The sequence below is a fragment of the Hyla sarda genome (genome assembly GCF_029499605.1).
Source record: "Hyla sarda isolate aHylSar1 chromosome 1 unlocalized genomic scaffold, aHylSar1.hap1 SUPER_1_unloc_6, whole genome shotgun sequence".
NCBI lineage: Eukaryota > Metazoa > Chordata > Amphibia > Anura > Hylidae > Hyla > Hyla sarda.
In genome coordinates, this window is record NW_026607592.1 from 328,951 (window position 1) to 346,671 (window position 17,721).

At 47.5% G+C, this 17,721-nt stretch overlaps 2 protein-coding genes and 1 pseudogene across 2 annotated transcripts in view; 2 read left to right on the forward strand and 1 right to left on the reverse strand.

Annotated features, from left to right (window-relative positions):
• Positions 1 to 17,721, reverse strand: part of LOC130298229 (zinc finger protein 850-like) — a 185,923-nt pseudogene that overhangs the window by 97,573 nt on the left and 70,629 nt on the right.
• LOC130298244 (zinc finger protein 585A-like) overlaps positions 1 to 17,721 on the forward strand; it is a 74,003-nt gene that overhangs the window by 18,163 nt on the left and 38,119 nt on the right. The gene's annotated exons all lie outside the window — the stretch shown is intronic.
• On the forward strand, positions 15,867 to 17,447 carry LOC130298241 (uncharacterized). The gene is made up of 3 exons (XM_056551167.1): positions 15,867 to 15,984; positions 16,068 to 16,132; positions 16,288 to 17,447. The coding sequence occupies exons 1-3, from the start codon at positions 15,897 to 15,899 to the stop codon at positions 16,738 to 16,740; spliced, it is 606 nt and encodes a 201-aa protein (XP_056407142.1). The 5' UTR covers positions 15,867 to 15,896; the 3' UTR covers positions 16,741 to 17,447.

The following is a 17,721-nucleotide window of genomic DNA, read 5'->3' on the forward strand; positions in this document are numbered from 1 at the left end:
ACATACTCCTCTATGGTTTGGTTCTCTGCCACAAACAGAGGGTAGACTCGGCCCTTTGGGGGTATAGCACCTGGTTGAGGCTCAATGGTACAATCATGGGGTTCTGTGGGGAGGTAGTGCCCCCCGCCTACATCTTATCAAACACATTGCGGTACTCCTGGTATACTTTAGGAAGGAAGATCTTTGTCGTGTACAATTATCCGACAGACCGAGGAGATACAAACCAACCAAACCGATCTATATATACAGGTAGAAGCCAACTGAGGGGACCAAGACAAACCTCAGCTGTGACCCAGTCCAAACGGGGATTATGTCTCTGGAAACAAAGAGAACCGAGCACAACAGGATAATGCCGAGAGATAATCACCTGGAACTAGAGGGTCTCCTGGTAAAGTGCCCCCAACACCACAGACAAGGGAACTGTCTCATGGATAAGGTGAGGGGGCTGTAAGGGTCTTCTATAAATCACTTCCATGGCCAGTGGACCCAGAGCTGGAGTGGGATAGAGTTTTTGGCTACAAACACATCATCAAAATAACCATCAGCACTGGAGACCACGAGGACCTGCGTGACCACAGAGGAAATATACCATGATAGGATAATCCTAATCATAGCTTTGTCTTTGTGGAACTCTGGGGATGAAGAAAGCCCACCCAATATCTGTCCCTAGCAGGACCCCAAGTGTTTCCTCACCAGGTTTGGCATGATCTGAGCAAAGGGCCACAATAAAGACACATCCCCTCCCCCTAATATATTCCTTCTCCTCCACGGAAAGGGGGGTGGTCCTGAGCTGCATTGGTTTCACCATTTCAGATGATCCAGGAGGCCACAATCTCATCTTGTATAATATCGGAGAGTCCACGAGAGAACGTGTCCACCAGCGCTTCCTTATCCCAGCACACTTCTGCTGCTACAATACAGAACTCTATTGAATTCTTGGCCACAGTTCTCGTCCCCTGTTACATGGACATGAGCTGCTCTGCCGCAGAGGGAGAACGGACAGGGAGATGAAATGTCTATGTAGTCGTAGATAATACGTTTATCAGTCTCCAAAGAGGATTCACCGGGGATAGAGCGTTATCAGTAAGGAGGGAGATCAGGAATCCTTGTATTCCAACTGAATAAAGGAATATACAGCAGAAAAGACTGACAGGACACAGGGCTTAAAGGGGTACTCTTTTTAACCCCTTAATGACGCAGGACGTATATTTACGTCCTGCGCCGGCTCCCGCGATATGAAGCGGGATCGCGCCGCGATACCGCATCATATCGCGTCGGTCCCGGCGCTCCTCAACGGCCGGGACCCGTGGCTAATACCACACATCGCCGATCGCGGCGATGTGCGGTATTAACCCTTTAGAACGGCGGTCAAAGCTGACCGCCGCTTCTAAAGTGAAAGTGAAAGTGACCCGGCTGCTCAGTCGGGCTGTTCGGGACCGCCGTGGTCAAATCGCGGCGTCCCGAACAGCTGACAGGACACCGGGAGGGCCCTTACCTGCCTCCCCGGTGTCCGATCGGTGAATGACTGCTCCGTGCCCGAGATCCAGGCAGGAGCAGTCAAGCGCCGATAACACTGATCACAGGCGTGTTAATACACGCCTGTGATCTGTGTAGAAGATCAGTGTGAGCAGTGTTATAGGTCCCTATGGGATAACAATGATCAGTGTGTGCAGTGTTATAGGTCCCTATGGGACCTATAACAGTGCAAAAAAAACTTTAAAAAAAAGTGTTAATAAAGGTCATTTAACCCCTTCCCTAATAAAAGTTTGAATCACCCCCCTTTTCCCATAAAAAAAATAAAACAGTGTAAAAATTAAATAAAAATAAACATATGTGGTATCGCCGCGTGCGTAAATGTCTGAACTATAAAAATATATCATTAATTAAACCGCACGGTCAATGGCGTACGCGCAAAAACATTTCCAAACTCCAAAAAAGCGTATTTTGGTCACTTTTTATACCATTAAAAAATGAATAAAAAGTGATCAAAAAGTCAGATCAAAACAAAAATCATACCAATCAAAATTTCAGATCACGGCGCAAAAAATGAGCCCTCATACCGCCCTGTACGTGGAAAAATAAAAACGTTATAGGGGTCATAAGATGACATTTTTAAACGTATAAATTTTCCTGCATGTAGTGATGATTTTTTCCAGAAGTGCGACAAAATCAAACCTATATAAGTAGGGGATCATTATAATCGTATGGACCTACAGAATACATATCAGGTGTCATTTTTACCGAAATATGTACTGCGTAGAAACAGAAGCCCCCAAAAGTTACAAAATGGCGTTTTTTCTTCGATTTTGTCGCACAATGATTTTTTTTTCCGTTTCGCCGTATATTTTTGGGTAAAATGACTGATGTCACTGCAAAGTAGAATTGGCGACGCAAAAAAATAAGCCATAATATGGATTTTTAGGTGGAAAATTGAAAGGGTTATGATTTTTAAAAGGTAAGGAGGAAAAAACGAAAGTGCAAAAACGGAAAATCCCTGAGCCCTTAAAGAAGATATCCCATGCAGCAAAGAAAAAAATAAATACCAAGCCATTCCATAGTATATTCACCTACCACCTCTCTGACATGTTTGTGATTTTTTTTCCGCCCCCCATTCACCGGCTATTCAGCTCATAAATTCCAGTTACTTCCTGGTTATGGTGGCTCTGCCTGTGATCTCAAAGACTACATTTCCCTGCATGCACTGCTCACATTTCCTGCTCTCAGCTGCCTGAGCAGAGAGCTTGTTACCACCCCTAACTCAGTGCTGCTCAGCCAATCACTGCAGAACAGAGGGAGGACAGTGTGAATATTCATCAGATGGGAGGGGCTAAGGCCGAGCACAGGGAGCTCTCTGCAGCACAGGGGTTTTCTGGGTAATTGTCACGTCACGGCCCCTGGATGCTGCTGATAACAGCCTGAATAGGGGGTCGCAAGTCATGAAAACTTGGAACAGCTGAATTTCCTGTCAGACAGAAGAATGCAGATAAAGCTGGTTTCTAAGCAGCACTGGTAATGGAAGTGATTTACAAACCTATATAACTTTACCTTCAGCACTAAAAGCTGAACAATTGTTCACTGTGAGACTTGTCCTTTAAGGGGTTAAGCAAATGATGCTAGAAAGTTATTCAGAATTGTAAACTACTTCTATTTAAAAATCTTAATCCTTCCAGTACTTATCAGCTGCTGTATGCTCCTGAGGAAGTTGTGTAGTTCTTTTGTGTCTGACCACAGTGCTCTCTGCTGAAACCTCTGTCCATGTCAGGAACTGTCCAGAGTAGGAAAAAAATCTCCATAGCGAACCTATCCTACTCTGGACAGGTTCTGACATGAACAGAGGTGGCAGCAGAGAGCAGTGTGGTCAGACTGAAAAGAACTACACAACTTTCTCTGCAGCATACAGCAGCTGATTAGTATCGGAAGTAGGGATCGACCGATTATCGGTATGGCCGATATTATCGGCCGATAATCACGATTTTGGGCATTATCGGTATCGGCATTTACCTTGCCGATAATGCCACACCCCCACCGCGACCGCCCCCCCGAACCGCAGCACCGCACCGCGTCGCACCCCCCACCGCACCGCCCCCATTGCCTCCCCCATCCCCGGTTTTATAATTACCTGTTCCCGGAGCCCACGCTACTTCTTGCTCCTGCTGCGTCCTGCGTTACGCTATGCGCAATGACGAGTGATGTGACTCAGTGTGCACAGTGACAGTTCAGGAGGACGCCATCGGAGCCAGATGTGGAGTGGACCCAGGTAATTATAAAACTGGAGATTGGGGAGGCAATGGTGTCGGTGCGGTGCGGGGGGTTGGTCGCGGTGCGGCGGGTGAGGGGGGGGGGGTGGCGGGTGTGGTGCGGTGGAGGCGGTCGCGGTGGTGGGGGGAGCGGTGGCGGTGATAGGTCTCAGGACCCCCGGACAGGCAGGGGGAGAGAAGCGGGTGGCGGCGGCGGTCTGTGGCACCGCAAAAGCCACTGCAGTGCATTGATTTAAAGCGCCCGCTTTAAATCAATGATCTACAGAGGAGTTGCGGGGGGATAAATAGCCGATAACTTATACCGGAATATCGGTATAAGTTATCGGCTATCGGCCCTAACCTCCACCGATTATCGGTATCGGCCCTAATAAAAACGATATCGGTCGATCCCTAATCGGAAGGCTAAAGATTTTAAAATAGAAGTAATTTAACTTTCTAGCATCAGTTGCTTAAAAAAAATAGTTTTCCATCGGAATACCCCTTTAAAAAAATTCCATTAAAAACTATTAAAGTCGGTGACTAAGCAGAATCTGTGACTGTTCTCTGCATTTCATGGTTATTACTCACCTGGGCGGTTACCTGTAGGAATGTCCTCCATATACTGCTCATCACCGCTCACATCTGTCTCTTTTTTTTCCCTTAAATCTCTAATATTATTATAGATCAGATCGTTCCCTATAGGAATGTCCTCCTTACACTGCTCACTGCTGCTTATATCTGTCTTTTCTTCTTCCTTCATGTCTGTACCGTTAATATAGATGAGATCTTTCTCTGTAGGAATGTTCTCCTTATACTGCTCATCACCGCTCATATCTGTCTCTGGAGCATTAATATTGTTCGGATCTTCACCCTGTTTCATAAGATGTGGAAGAAATTTTGTAAAAGTCATCAGACAGTAGGAGAAGTCACATGGGATGTTATAGATGAGCAGGAGATGAGGAGTCATGGAGGGTGAGGGGACTGACCACAAGAGCTTCACAGCCCTTCTACAGATTATAGGGAATATCTCCATCTACCTGATCATCCTGTGGAAGAAGAGGACGGGGACACCTCTCTGGTGCTGTTCTCTTACTGGATCTGACTGTAGGGAACACATACAGAGACTGAATTCATTCTTTACATACAAATAATGAGAGGACGTGTGTATATAGTCATGTCTATTACCTGGTGATGTGAGGGGCTGCTGATCCTCCATCATGACCTGATCCTTGTACTGATCCTTGTGTCCTTCTACATACTCCCACTCCTCCATGGAGAAATAGACCGCCACGTCCTGACACCTTATAGGAACCTGACACATAATGATACAGTCATCACCCCGACCCCTCCAGTGGTGTTACTGTATAATGTCCCAGCATTCCCAGCAGTGTCACCTCTCCAGTCATCACCAGGCCCCTCCATTACTGTATAATGTCCCAGCATTCCCAGCAGTGTCACCTCTCCAGTCATCACCAGGCCCCTCCATTACTGTATAATGTCCCAGCAGTGTCACCTCTCCAGTCATCACCAGACCCCTCCATTACTGTATAATGTCCCAGCAGTGTCACCTCTCCAGTCATCACCAGACCCCTCCATTACTGTATAATGTCCCAGCAGTGTCACCTCTCCAGTCATCACCAGACCCCTCCATTACTGTATAATGTCCCAGCAGTGTCACCTCTCCAGTCATCACCAGACCCCTCCATTACTGTATAATGTCCCAGCATTCCCAGCAGTGTCACCTCTCCAGTCATCACCAGGCCCCTCCATTACTGTATAATGTCCCAGCAGTGTCACCTCTCCAGTCATCACCAGACCCCTCCATTACTGTATAATGTCCCAGCAGTGTCACCTCTCCAGTCATCACCAGACCCCTCCATTACTGTATAATGTCCCAGCATTCCCAGCAGTGTCACCTCTCCAGTCATCACCAGACCCCTCCATTACTGTATAATGTCCCAGCATTCCCAGCAGTGTCACCTCTCCAGTCATCACCAGACCCCTCCATTACTATATAATGTCCCAGCAGTGTCACCTCTCCAGTCATCACCAGACCCCTCCATTACTGTATAATGTCCCAGCAGTGTCACCTCTCCAGTCATCACCAGACCCCTCCATTACTGTATAATGTCCCAGCAGTGTCACCTCTCCAGTCATCACCAGACCCCTCCATTACTGTATAATGTCCCAGCAGTGTCACCTCTCCAGTCATCACCAGACCCCTCCATTACTGTATAATGTCCCAGCAGTGTCACCTCCCCAGTCATCACCAGACCCCTCCATTACTGTATAATGTCCCAGCAGTGTCACCTCCCCAGTCATCACCAGACCCCTCCATTACTGTATAATGTCCCAGCAGTGTCACCTCTCCAGTCATCACCAGACCCCTCCATTACTATATAATGTCCCAGCAGTGTCACCTCTCCAGTCATCACCAGACCCCTCCATTACTGTATAATGTCCCAGCAGGGTCACCTCTCCAGTCATCACCAGACCCCTCCATTACTGTATAATGTCCCAGCAGTGTCACCTCTCCAGTCATCACCAGACCCCTCCATTACTGTATAATGTCCCAGCAGTGTCACCTCTCCAGTCATCACCAGACCCCTCCATTACTGTATAATGTCCCAGCGGTGTCACCTCTCCAGTCATCACCAGACCCCTCCATTACTGTATAATGTCCCAGCATTCGCAGCAGTGTCACCTCTCCAGTCATCACCAGACCCCTCCATTACTGTATAATGTCCCAGCAGTGTCACCTCTCCAGTCATCACCAGACCCCTCCATTACTGTATAATGTCCCAGCATTCCTAGCAGTGTCACCTCTCCAGTCATCACCAGATCTCTCCATTACTGTATAATGTCCCAGCAGTGTCACCTCTCCAGTCATCACCAGATCCCTCCATTACTGTATAATGTCCCAGCAGTGTCACCTCTCCAGTCATCACCAGACCCCTCCATTACTGTATAATGTCCCAGCAGTGTCACCTCTCCAGTCATCACCAGACCCCTCCATTACTGTATAATATCCCAGCAGTGTCACCTCTCCTGTCATTACCAGACCCCTCCATTACTGTATAATGTCCCAGCAGTGTCACCTCTCCAGTCATCACCAGACCCCTCCATTACTGTATAATGTCCCAGCAGTGTCACCTCTCCAGTCATCACCAGACCCCTCCATTACTGTATAATATCCCAGCAGTGTCACCTCTCCAGTCATCACCAGACCCCTCCATTACTGTATAATGTCCCAGCAGTGTCACCTCTCCAGTCATCACCAGACCCCTCCATTACTGTATAATGTCCCAGCAGTGTCACCTCTCCAGTCATCACCAGACCCCTCCATTACTGTATAATGTCCCAGCAGGGTCACCTCTCCTGTCATTACCAGACCCCTCCATTACTGTATAATGTCCCAGCAGTGTCACCTCTCCAGTCATCACCGGACCCCTCCATTACTGTATAATGTCCCAGCAGTGTCACCTATCCAGTCATCACCGGACCCCTCCATTACTGTATAATGTCCCAGCAGTGTCACCTCTCCAGTCATCACCAGACCCCTCCATTACTGTATAATGTCCCAGCAGTGTCACCTCTCCAGTCATCACCAGACCCCTCCATTACTGTATAATGTCCCAGCAGTGTCACCTCTCCAGTCATCACCAGACCCCTCCATTACTGTATAATGTCCCAGCAGTGTCACCTCTCCAGTCATCACCAGACCCCTCCATTACTGTATAATGTCCCAGCAGTGTCACCTCTCCAGTCATCACCAGACCCCTCCATTACTGTATAATGTCCCAGCATTCCCAGCAGTGTCACCTCTCCAGTCATCACCAGACCCCTCCATTACTGTATAATGTCCCAGCAGTGTCACCTCTCCAGTCATCACCAGACCCCTCCATTACTGTATAATGTCCCAGCAGTGTCACCTCTCCAGTCATCACCAGACCCCTCCATTACTATATAATGTCCCAGCAGGGTCACCTCTCCAGTCATCACCGGACCCCTCCATTACTGTATAATGTCCCAGCAGTGTCACCTATCCAGTCATCACCGGACCCCTCCATTACTGTATAATGTCCCAGCAGTGTCACCTCTCCAGTCATCACCAGACCCCTCCATTACTGTATAATGTCCCAGCAGGGTCACCTCTCCAGTCATCACCAGACCCCTCCATTACTGTATAATGTCCCAGCAGTGTCACCTCTCCAGTCATCACCAGACCACCCCTCCATTACTGTATAATGTCCCAGCAGTGTCACCTCTCCAGTCATCACCAGACCCCTCCATTACTGTATAATGTCCCAGCATTCCCAGCAGTGTCACCTCTCCAGTCATCACCAGACCCCTCCATTACTGTATAATGTCCCAGCATTCCCAGCAGTGTCACCTCTCCAGTCATCACCAGACCCCTCCATTACTGTATAATGTCCCAGCAGTGTCACCTCTCCAGTCATCACCAGACCCCTCCATTACTGTATAATGTCCCAGCAGTGTCACCTCTCCAGTCATCACCAGACCCCTCCATTACTGTATAATGTCCCAGCATTCCCAGCAGTGTCACCTCTCCAGTCATCACCAGACCCCTCCATTACTGTATAATGTCCCAGCAGGGTCACCTCTCCAGTCATCACCAGACCCCTCCATTACTGTATAATGTCCCAGCAGTGTCACCTCTCCAGTCATCACCAGACCCCTCCATTACTGTATAATGTCCCAGCAGTGTCACCTCTCCAGTCATCTCCAGACCCCTCCATTACTGTAAAATGTCCCAGCAGTGTCACCTCTCCAGTCATCACCAGACCCCTCCATTACTGTATAATGTCCCAGCATTCCCAGCAGTGTCACCTCTCCAGTCATCACCAGACCCCTCCATTACTGTATAATGTCCCAGCAGTGTCACCTCTCCAGTCATCACCAGACCCCTCCATTACTGTATAATGTCCCAGCAGGGTCACCTCTCCAGTCATCACCAGACCCCTCCATTACTGTATAATGTCCCAGCAGTGTCACCTCTCCAGTCATCACCAGACCCCTCCATTACTGTATAATGTCCCAGCAGTGTCACCTCTCCAGTCATCACCAGACCCCTCCATTACTGTATAATGTCCCAGCAGTGTCACCTCTCCAGTCATCACCAGACCCCTCCATTACTGTATAATGTCCCAGCATTCCCAGCAGTGTCACCTCTCCAGTCATCACCAGACCCCTCCATTACTGTATAATGTCCCAGCAGGGTCACCTCTCCAGTCATCACCAGACCCCTCCATTACTGTATAATGTCCCAGCAGGGTCACCTCTCCAGTCAGCAGCTCCATCATCTTGTTGATGAGTTCTAGGATCTTCTGTTCATCCATTTCCTCATATATCAGGGAGTGAGGTGGGGGCCCCGGGATTGGGCTCAGGGTTCTTCCCCATCCTTCACACACAGGGGCCCGACAGCGCCCACTAGAGGACTTCTTCACTACTGTGTAATCCTGTGTATGGAGAGATACATTAATATCACTACATACATTCCCAGAATCCCTCACCTCTCCAGTCATATCCATCTGTTATTACATAGATAAGAATGAGGTCATGTGACATCACTCCCAGAATCCCTCACCTCTCCGGTCATATCCATCTGTTATTATCGATAAGAATGAGTTCATGTGACATCACTCCCAGAATCCCTCACCTCTCCAGTCATATCCATCTGTTATTACATAGATAAGAATGATGTCATGTGACATCACTCCCAGAATCCCTCACCTCTCCAGTCATATCCATCTGTTATTACATAGATAAGAATGAGGTCATGTGACATCACTCCCAGAATCCCTCACCTCTCCAGTCATATCCATCTGTTGTTACATAGATAAGAATGAGGTCATGTGACATCACTCCCAGAATCCCTCACCTCTCCAGTCATATCCATCTGTTATTACATAGATAAGAATGAGGTCGTGTGACATCACTCCCAGAATCCCTCACCTCTCCAGTCATATCCATCTGTTATTACATCAATAAGAATGAGGTCATGTGACATCACTCCCAGAATCCCTCACCTCTCCAGTCATATCCATCTGTTATTCCATAGATAAGAATGAGGTCATGTGACATCACTCCCAGAATCCCTCACCTCTCCAGTCATATCCATCTGTTATTACATAGATAAGAATGAGCTCATGTGACATCACTTCCAGAATCCCTCACCTCTCCAGTCATATCCATCTGTTATTACATAGATAAGAATGAGCTCATGTGACGTCACTCCCAGAATCCCTCACCTCTCCAGTCATATCCATCTGTGATTACATAGATAAGAATGAGGTCATGTGACATCACTCCCAGAATCCCTCACCTCTCCAGTCATATCCATCTGATATTACATAGATAAGAATGAGGTCATGTGACATCACTCCCAGAATCCTTCACCTCTCCAGTCATATCCATCTGTTATTACATAGATAAGAATGAGGTCATGTGACATCACTCCCAGAATCCCTCACCTCTCCAGTCATATCCATCTGTTATTACATAGATAAGAATGAGGTCATGTGACATCACTCCCAGAATCCCTCACCTCTCCAGTCATATCCATCTGTTATTACATAGATAAGAATGAGCTCATGTGACATCACTTCCAGAATCCCTCACCTCTCCAGTCATATCCATCTGTTATTACATAGATAAGAATGAGGTCATGTGACATCACTCCCAGAATCCCTCACCTCTCCAGTCATATCCATCTGTTATTACATAGATAAGAATGAGGTCATGTGACGTCACTCCCAGAATCCCTCACCTCTCCAGTCATATCCATCTGTGATTACATAGATAAGAATGAGGTCATGTGACATCACTCCCAGAATCCCTCACCTCTCCAGTCATATCCATCTGATATTACATAGATAAGAATGAGGTCATGTGACATCACTCCCAGAATCCTTCACCTCTCCAGTCATATCCATCTGTTATTACATAGATAAGAATGAGGTCATGTGACATCACTCCCAGAATCCCTCACCTCTCCAGTTAGCTGGAAGAGTATCTGTAGGGTGAGGTTTATGATCCTGTCGGCCATCTTGTTCCTGTCTCTCTCCATGGTTGATGGGTCATCCAGGAGAATTCTCTTATATAGAAGATATCAGCAGAGGATCCTGGATTGGAGAAACCTGAAGGGAAGAAGAGGAGACGATGATAAACCGCACCAGATTCTATGGAGAAATAAAATCCATTTCCTGGAGATAATCTGGGGAAACATCTGAGGAGACATTATAGTCACAATGATTTCGGATGAGTTCTCCTCTATGATGACGTCCTCGGAAATTTACCAGAAAATCTTTCAGAATCTTTGGCAGCAAAGAATCAAATACAGAAGAACAAACACCGAGAACATGAAAAGAAAGACAAGAAGGTAAACGTAAAGAAAAGAGAAGGAAAAGGGAGGATAGAGGGTGAAGGGAAACAAGGGGGGGAGGAGCATAAGGCGGGAATGGACGACCAATCACATGACCCAGCAATATAGCAGAGAACACGCTGGAGGACACAACAGGACGGCGACTCCACAGGATCCTGGAATCACATCCACGGGGGCCACGTCTGGTAGAATCTATCATGAGACTCATGGATGGCGACTAATCTATCACCTTGGACACCAGAGCCGGAGGAGATGGGAAGATTTATAGGATGTGGGAGATGAAGGGTTAATGTATCATTTTACTATATTTTATCTATAGATCAATGTCTGTCCCCTCCCCCAGAGAGAGGAGAAGATGTCTGGGGGCGGAATCACCTTTATAGGGGTTCATTGTGTCACATCACAGTCACGCCCCCTCGTGATGTCACAGCCACACACCCTCGTGATGTCACAGCCACACCCCCTAAATGTCACAGCCACACCCCCTCATGATGTCACAGCCACACACCCTCATGATGTCACAGCCACACCCCCTAAATGTCACAGCCACACCCCCTCATGATGTCACAGCCACACCCCCTCATGATGTCACAGCCACACACCCTCATGATGTCACAGCCACACCCCCTCATGATGTCACAGCCACACCCCCTTGTGATGTCACAGCCACACCCCTCGTGACATCACAGCCACACCCCCTCATGACATCACAGCCACAACCCCTCATGACGTCACAGCCACACACCCTCGTGACGTCACAGACACACATCCTCGTGATGTCACAGCAACACCCCTTCGTGATGTCACAGCCACACACCCCTCATGATGTCACAGCCACACACCCCTCATGATGTCACAGCCACACCCCCTTGTGATGTCACAGCCACACCCCCTTCATTCATGTCTATGGGAGGGGGCGTGTCGGCAGAGCCTGGATCCACAGAGGAGTCGGACCAGTTCTCCATAAACCTCCTTCTACAAGATGGCGGCGGCCGGGGAGACATGTGGACACCGCGGGGAGAAAACCAGAAGGAGAAGAAGAACCTGACATATTAGAGGTAAAGACATAACAGGAATAGGGCCACAAGGACAGGAGGGCGGGGCTTCTAGCTGGGGGCCAACTGGGCGGAGATATAGGAAATGAGTAAAGATGGCGGAATAACACAAACAGCAGCAGAAACAAGACAATATATTAACCCTTCTCTCTCCAGGAGCAAAGATAAAATAATATTATAGTAAAAAACACAAAAATACATAAAAATAATCCCCAAAGGAGAAATCACAGGATGAGGGGATCGGCCTCTATATAGGGGAGGGGGTGCGATTAACCCTTGTAAGGTTTTATTGTCAGTACAATGCATGGGTCATACCAGTGTGCGGGGGGAGGAATATACCATCTGTGCTGCTGGAGGGACGTAAGAGAATCCTGACAGGGAGAGAACACACCTACCTGTATCTGTAGAGGAGCCGTGTGCTTACAGGACCTGTGATGATGTCACCGTCATGTGATCAGTCACATGGAGGAGGAGTCACATGATCAGGGGCTGCTGCTCTAGGCTCATCTGCTCAGTGTATGCAGGACTCTACTGTCACATGACCGTCATCACAGGTCCTTTACCCTCAATCTCTTCTATCCTGCACTGCTGAGCTCCGCCCACTCATGTCACATGATCCTTCCCACAGGTCCTTTAGCCACAGTCACATCTATACTGCTTACTTTGCCCCCAAATGTACTGGTCACATGATTGTGACATCATCACAGGTCCTACACCTCCTGCATGTAGCAGATACAGAGCAGGTCCTGGTGGGGCAATCACTGCTGTTGTGTTGTGTGTGGAGATTTCTCAGAGCAGCAGCCCCTGATCATGTGACTCCTCCTCCATGTGAAAGATCACATGACGGTGACATCATCGCAGGTCCTGTAAGCACACGGCTCCTCTACAGATACAGGTATGTGTGTGCGGTCACCATCAGATCAGGATTATTGGGGATGTTTATTATTAACCCTTAAGGAGACGATGTATATTTACATTCTGTGCCCCATATGGGACTTTGAAGTGAGCTCAGGAGCTATAAGCAGCCAGGACTCACCAGTAATGACGCTCATCGCCATTAACCCTTTAGATTCCATGATCAAAGTCGATTGCAGGATCTAAAATGAGTAAAATTCAGTTGTTGGGGGGCGGAGTCTAGATCAGCTGAGATGACGGCCGGAGGGCGCCTTACCATGCTCTGTGCTCAGATCGGTGCTCTAAGTATACAGACACCTCCACAGCCTGTATAAGCCGAGCACCGATAACACTGATCACTATGGCAGAGCGTTATTCAGGGTTTGTAATAGAAGCCCCTCCCCTAATAAGTTTATATCCCATTTATGTAATAAAATAATGTAGGTGGGCGTGGCTTAGACATGGCGCTGTGCGGTTGTTTCTCTAGGGAGCGCCGTGCTGACCAGCGGTTGTTTGCCTGATTTCCTGCCTATACTGCCCCCCAGGGGATGTCTGGATGGTGAAGGTATCAGGTCACTTACCCGCTCATCCTGTCACCTGGTCAGTCTCTTTTCTCCGGGTATCAGCCACTTCTTCCATACAGGACTATGTAACCATCAGGTTTTTTAAGTTTCTCCCGCGCCCCTATGATTACTATAGACAGTGTTTCCAAACCAGCGTGCCTCCAGCTGTTGTGAAACTACAACTCCCAGCATCCCCTGACAGCCAAATGCTGTAACAGCTGGAGGCACCCTGCTTGGGAAACACTGACTCCGGTGGTGGCCCAGACCCTGCGTGTGTAACGGTATATGATGCTCGGCCTCTGCTGCAGGTAATAGCAGGTTCTTCCGGGGGGACATATCACAATTCACATAAAATCCTGATGTAATTGTGATGTATATTGTGCCCCCTAGTGGACACATTTCAGTATTCTTCATTGGACAATGTCATATTGAATCCCTCTATTCTTCTCCCTGCTCTGATGAAGACGTTCTGAATACACCGCAGCCTCAGAAATTAGGAGAAATGGATTCACAACGTCTTCAGCAGAGCAGGGAGAGCGACCTCAGAAGACCTGGAGGACCAGAGCGCCACCACTGGACGGGAGAGGGGAGTGCACTCTAGTCTCTTATTTTACAGCCCTCGGACAATGGATTTTGTTTTATAGAGAAATCTGAAAACTTCTATAATGTCTCCTCAGATGTTTCCCCAGATTATCTCCAGGAAATGGATTTTATTTCTCCATAGAATCTGGTGCGGTTTATGATCGTCTCCTCTTCTTCCCTTCAGGTTTCTCCAATCCAGGATCCTCTGCTGATATCTTCTATATAAGAGAATTCTCCTGGATGACCCATCAACCATGGAGAGACACAGGAACAAGATGGCCGACAGGATCATAAACCTCACCCTACAGATACTCTTCCAGCTAACTGGAGAGGTGAGGGATTCTGGGAGTGATGTCACATGACCTCATTCTTATCTATGTAATAACAGATGATATGACTGGAGAGGTGAGGGATTCTGGGAGTGATGTCACATGACCTCATTCTTATCTATGGAATAACAGATGAATATGACTGGAGAGGTGAGGGATTCTGGGAATGTATTTAGTGATATTAATGTGTCTCTCCATACACAGGATTACACAGTAGTGAAGAAGTCCTCTAGTGGAAGAACCCTGAGCCCAATCCCGGGGCCCCCACCTCACTCCCTGATACATGAGGAAATGGATGAACAGAAGATCCTAGAACTCATCAACAAGATGATGGAGCTGCTGACTGGAGAGGTGACCCTGCTGGACATTATACAGTAATGGAGGGGTCTGGTGATGACTGGAGAGGTGACACTGCTGGGACATTATACAGTAATGGAGGGTCTGGTGATGACTGGAGAGGTGACACTGCTGGGACATTATACAGTAATGGAGGGGTCTGGTGATGACTGGAGAGGTGACACTGCTGGGACATTATACAGTAATGGAGGGGTCTGGTGATGACTGGAGAGGTGACACTGCTGGGACATTATACAGTAATGGAGGGGTCTGGTGATGAATGGAGAGGTGACACTGCTGGGACATTATACAGTAATGGAGGGGTCTGGTAATGACTGGAGAGGTGACACTGCTGGGACATTATACAGTAATGAAGGGGTCTGGTGATGACTGGAGAGGTGACACTGCTGGGAATGCTGGGACATTATACAGTAATGGAGGGGTCTGGTGATGACTGGATAGGTGACACTGCTGGGACATTATACAGTAATGGAGGGGTCTGGTGATGACTGGAGAGGTGACACTGCTGGGAATGCTGGGACATTATACAGTAATGGAGGGGTCTGGTGATGACTGGATAGGTGACACTGCTGGGACATTATACAGTAATGGAGGGGTCTGGTGATGACTGGAGAGGTGACACTGCTGGGAATGCTGGGACATTATACAGTAATGGAGGGGTCTGGTGATGACTGGAGAGGTGACACTGCTGGGACATTATACAGTAATGGAGGGGTCTGGTGATGACTGGAGAGGTGACACTGCTGGGACATTATACAGTAATGGAGGGGTCTGGTGATGACTGGAGAGGGGACACTGCTGGGAATGCTGGGACATTATACAGGAATGGAGGGGTCTGGTGATGACTGGAGAGGTGACACTGCTGGGAATGCTGGGACATTATACAGTAACACCACTGGAGGGGTCGGGGTGATGACTGTATCATTATGTGTCAGGTTCCTATAAGGTGTCAGGACGTGGCGGTCTATTTCTCCATGGAGGAGTGGGAGTATGTAGAAGGACACAAGGATCAGTACAAGGATCAGGTCATGATGGAGGATCAGCAGCCCCTCACATCACCAGGTAATAGACATGACTATATACACACGTCCTCTCATTATTTGTATGTAAAGAATGAATTCAGTCTCTGTATGTGTTCCCTACAGTCAGATCCAGTAAGAGAACAGCACCAGAGAGGTGTCCCCGTCCTCTTCTTCCACAGGATGATCAGGTAGATGGAGATATTCCCTATGATCTGTAGAAGGGCTGTGAAGCTCTTGTGGTCAGTCCCCTCACCCTCCATGACTCCTCATCTATAACATCCCACGTGACTTCTCCTACTGTCTGATGACTTTTACAATATTTCTTCCACATCTTATGAATCAGGGAGAAGATCTGAACAATATTAATGCTCCAGAGACAGATATGGGTGGTGATCAGCAGTATAAGGATAACATTGCTACAGTGAAAGATCTGAACAATATTAATGCTACAGACATAAAGGAAGAAGAAGAGACAGATGTGAGCGGCGATGAGCAGTATAAGGAGAACATTCCTACAGGGAAAGAACTGATCTATATTAATGCTACAGACATAAAGGAAGAAGAAGAGACAGATGTGAGCGGCTATGAGCAGTATAAGGAGAACACTCCTACAGGGAAAGATCTGATCTATATTAATGCTACAGACATAAAAAAAGAAGAAGAGACAGATGTGAGCGGTGATGGGCAGTATAAAGATGACATTCCTACAAGTAACCTCTCAGGTGAGTATTACCTACTAAATGCAGAGAAGAGTCACGACCGGGTGCACAAAGTACCAGTGTGGGGGAGAGGGTGATTGGACCTCTAAACACCAGAAATGCCCAGCAAAACAGTTTAAGTCCTGCGGTCATTAGTAAATGCGGCATTTAAACATTTAAATGAAAACCAGCACCGGAGTGGTGTTCCATGTCGGTCTTTACCGGCAGATCGCTAGCTCCGCCCATACTTCCTCACTCGACCCATGAAGTAAATGTGTGTCGTTGGTCGCGAACGAATTAAGGGAGAACCCAATAGTAGAATTTCAAGAAGAATTGTAATTTATTAGGGAAAGGTGAAGGGTCGGGTGTTATTACCTCAAAACATTGAAAATATTAGAGATTAGAAAAATACCTTTAACCCCTTATAATGCAAAAACAATTTCCGCCTCCTAATTTTCCTCTGTAAACACGAGTACGATTATCAGGACCGACTGGGGAAGGGGGGTTTGACAGGGAGAGTGAGCCCAAAACTGACCCTAAAAAACAAACACTCTCCCTGCCTACTTGCCCATCTATCCTAAACGATGGATCGACAACTGAGCGCTGGTCTCTTCCTGCGCTAAAGTGCAGTGGCGAAAAAACACATAGTAATACACAGTCGGTCACTAGCCAGAAACCTTACGGGAACATAGAACACTATGAATACTGGACTCAGATAACTAACATAAACAGATAAAGTTCAGAGGACACAGATCAGACAGTAAGCACAGAGGACACTATAGACCAATGGTAAAGCACAGAGGAAACACTAATCAAGTGATCATGAACTCTATGATCAGTGCAAATACTAACAAACTCTAAAGATCATATCAACCAAACAGGATATAAATATAGGACACTGTTCACACTGGACACAGATAACCAACAAACAGATTAGGTACAGAACACAAGACTGGGAAACGGATGAGTCTGCACAGACTCCAGGAACAAACAGGAATTATAACTCAATCCCCTAGATAACCTCCAGTAGACACAGGAATGTCTTGATACCAGAACGCAATCTCCCCAAGTCCGCCATG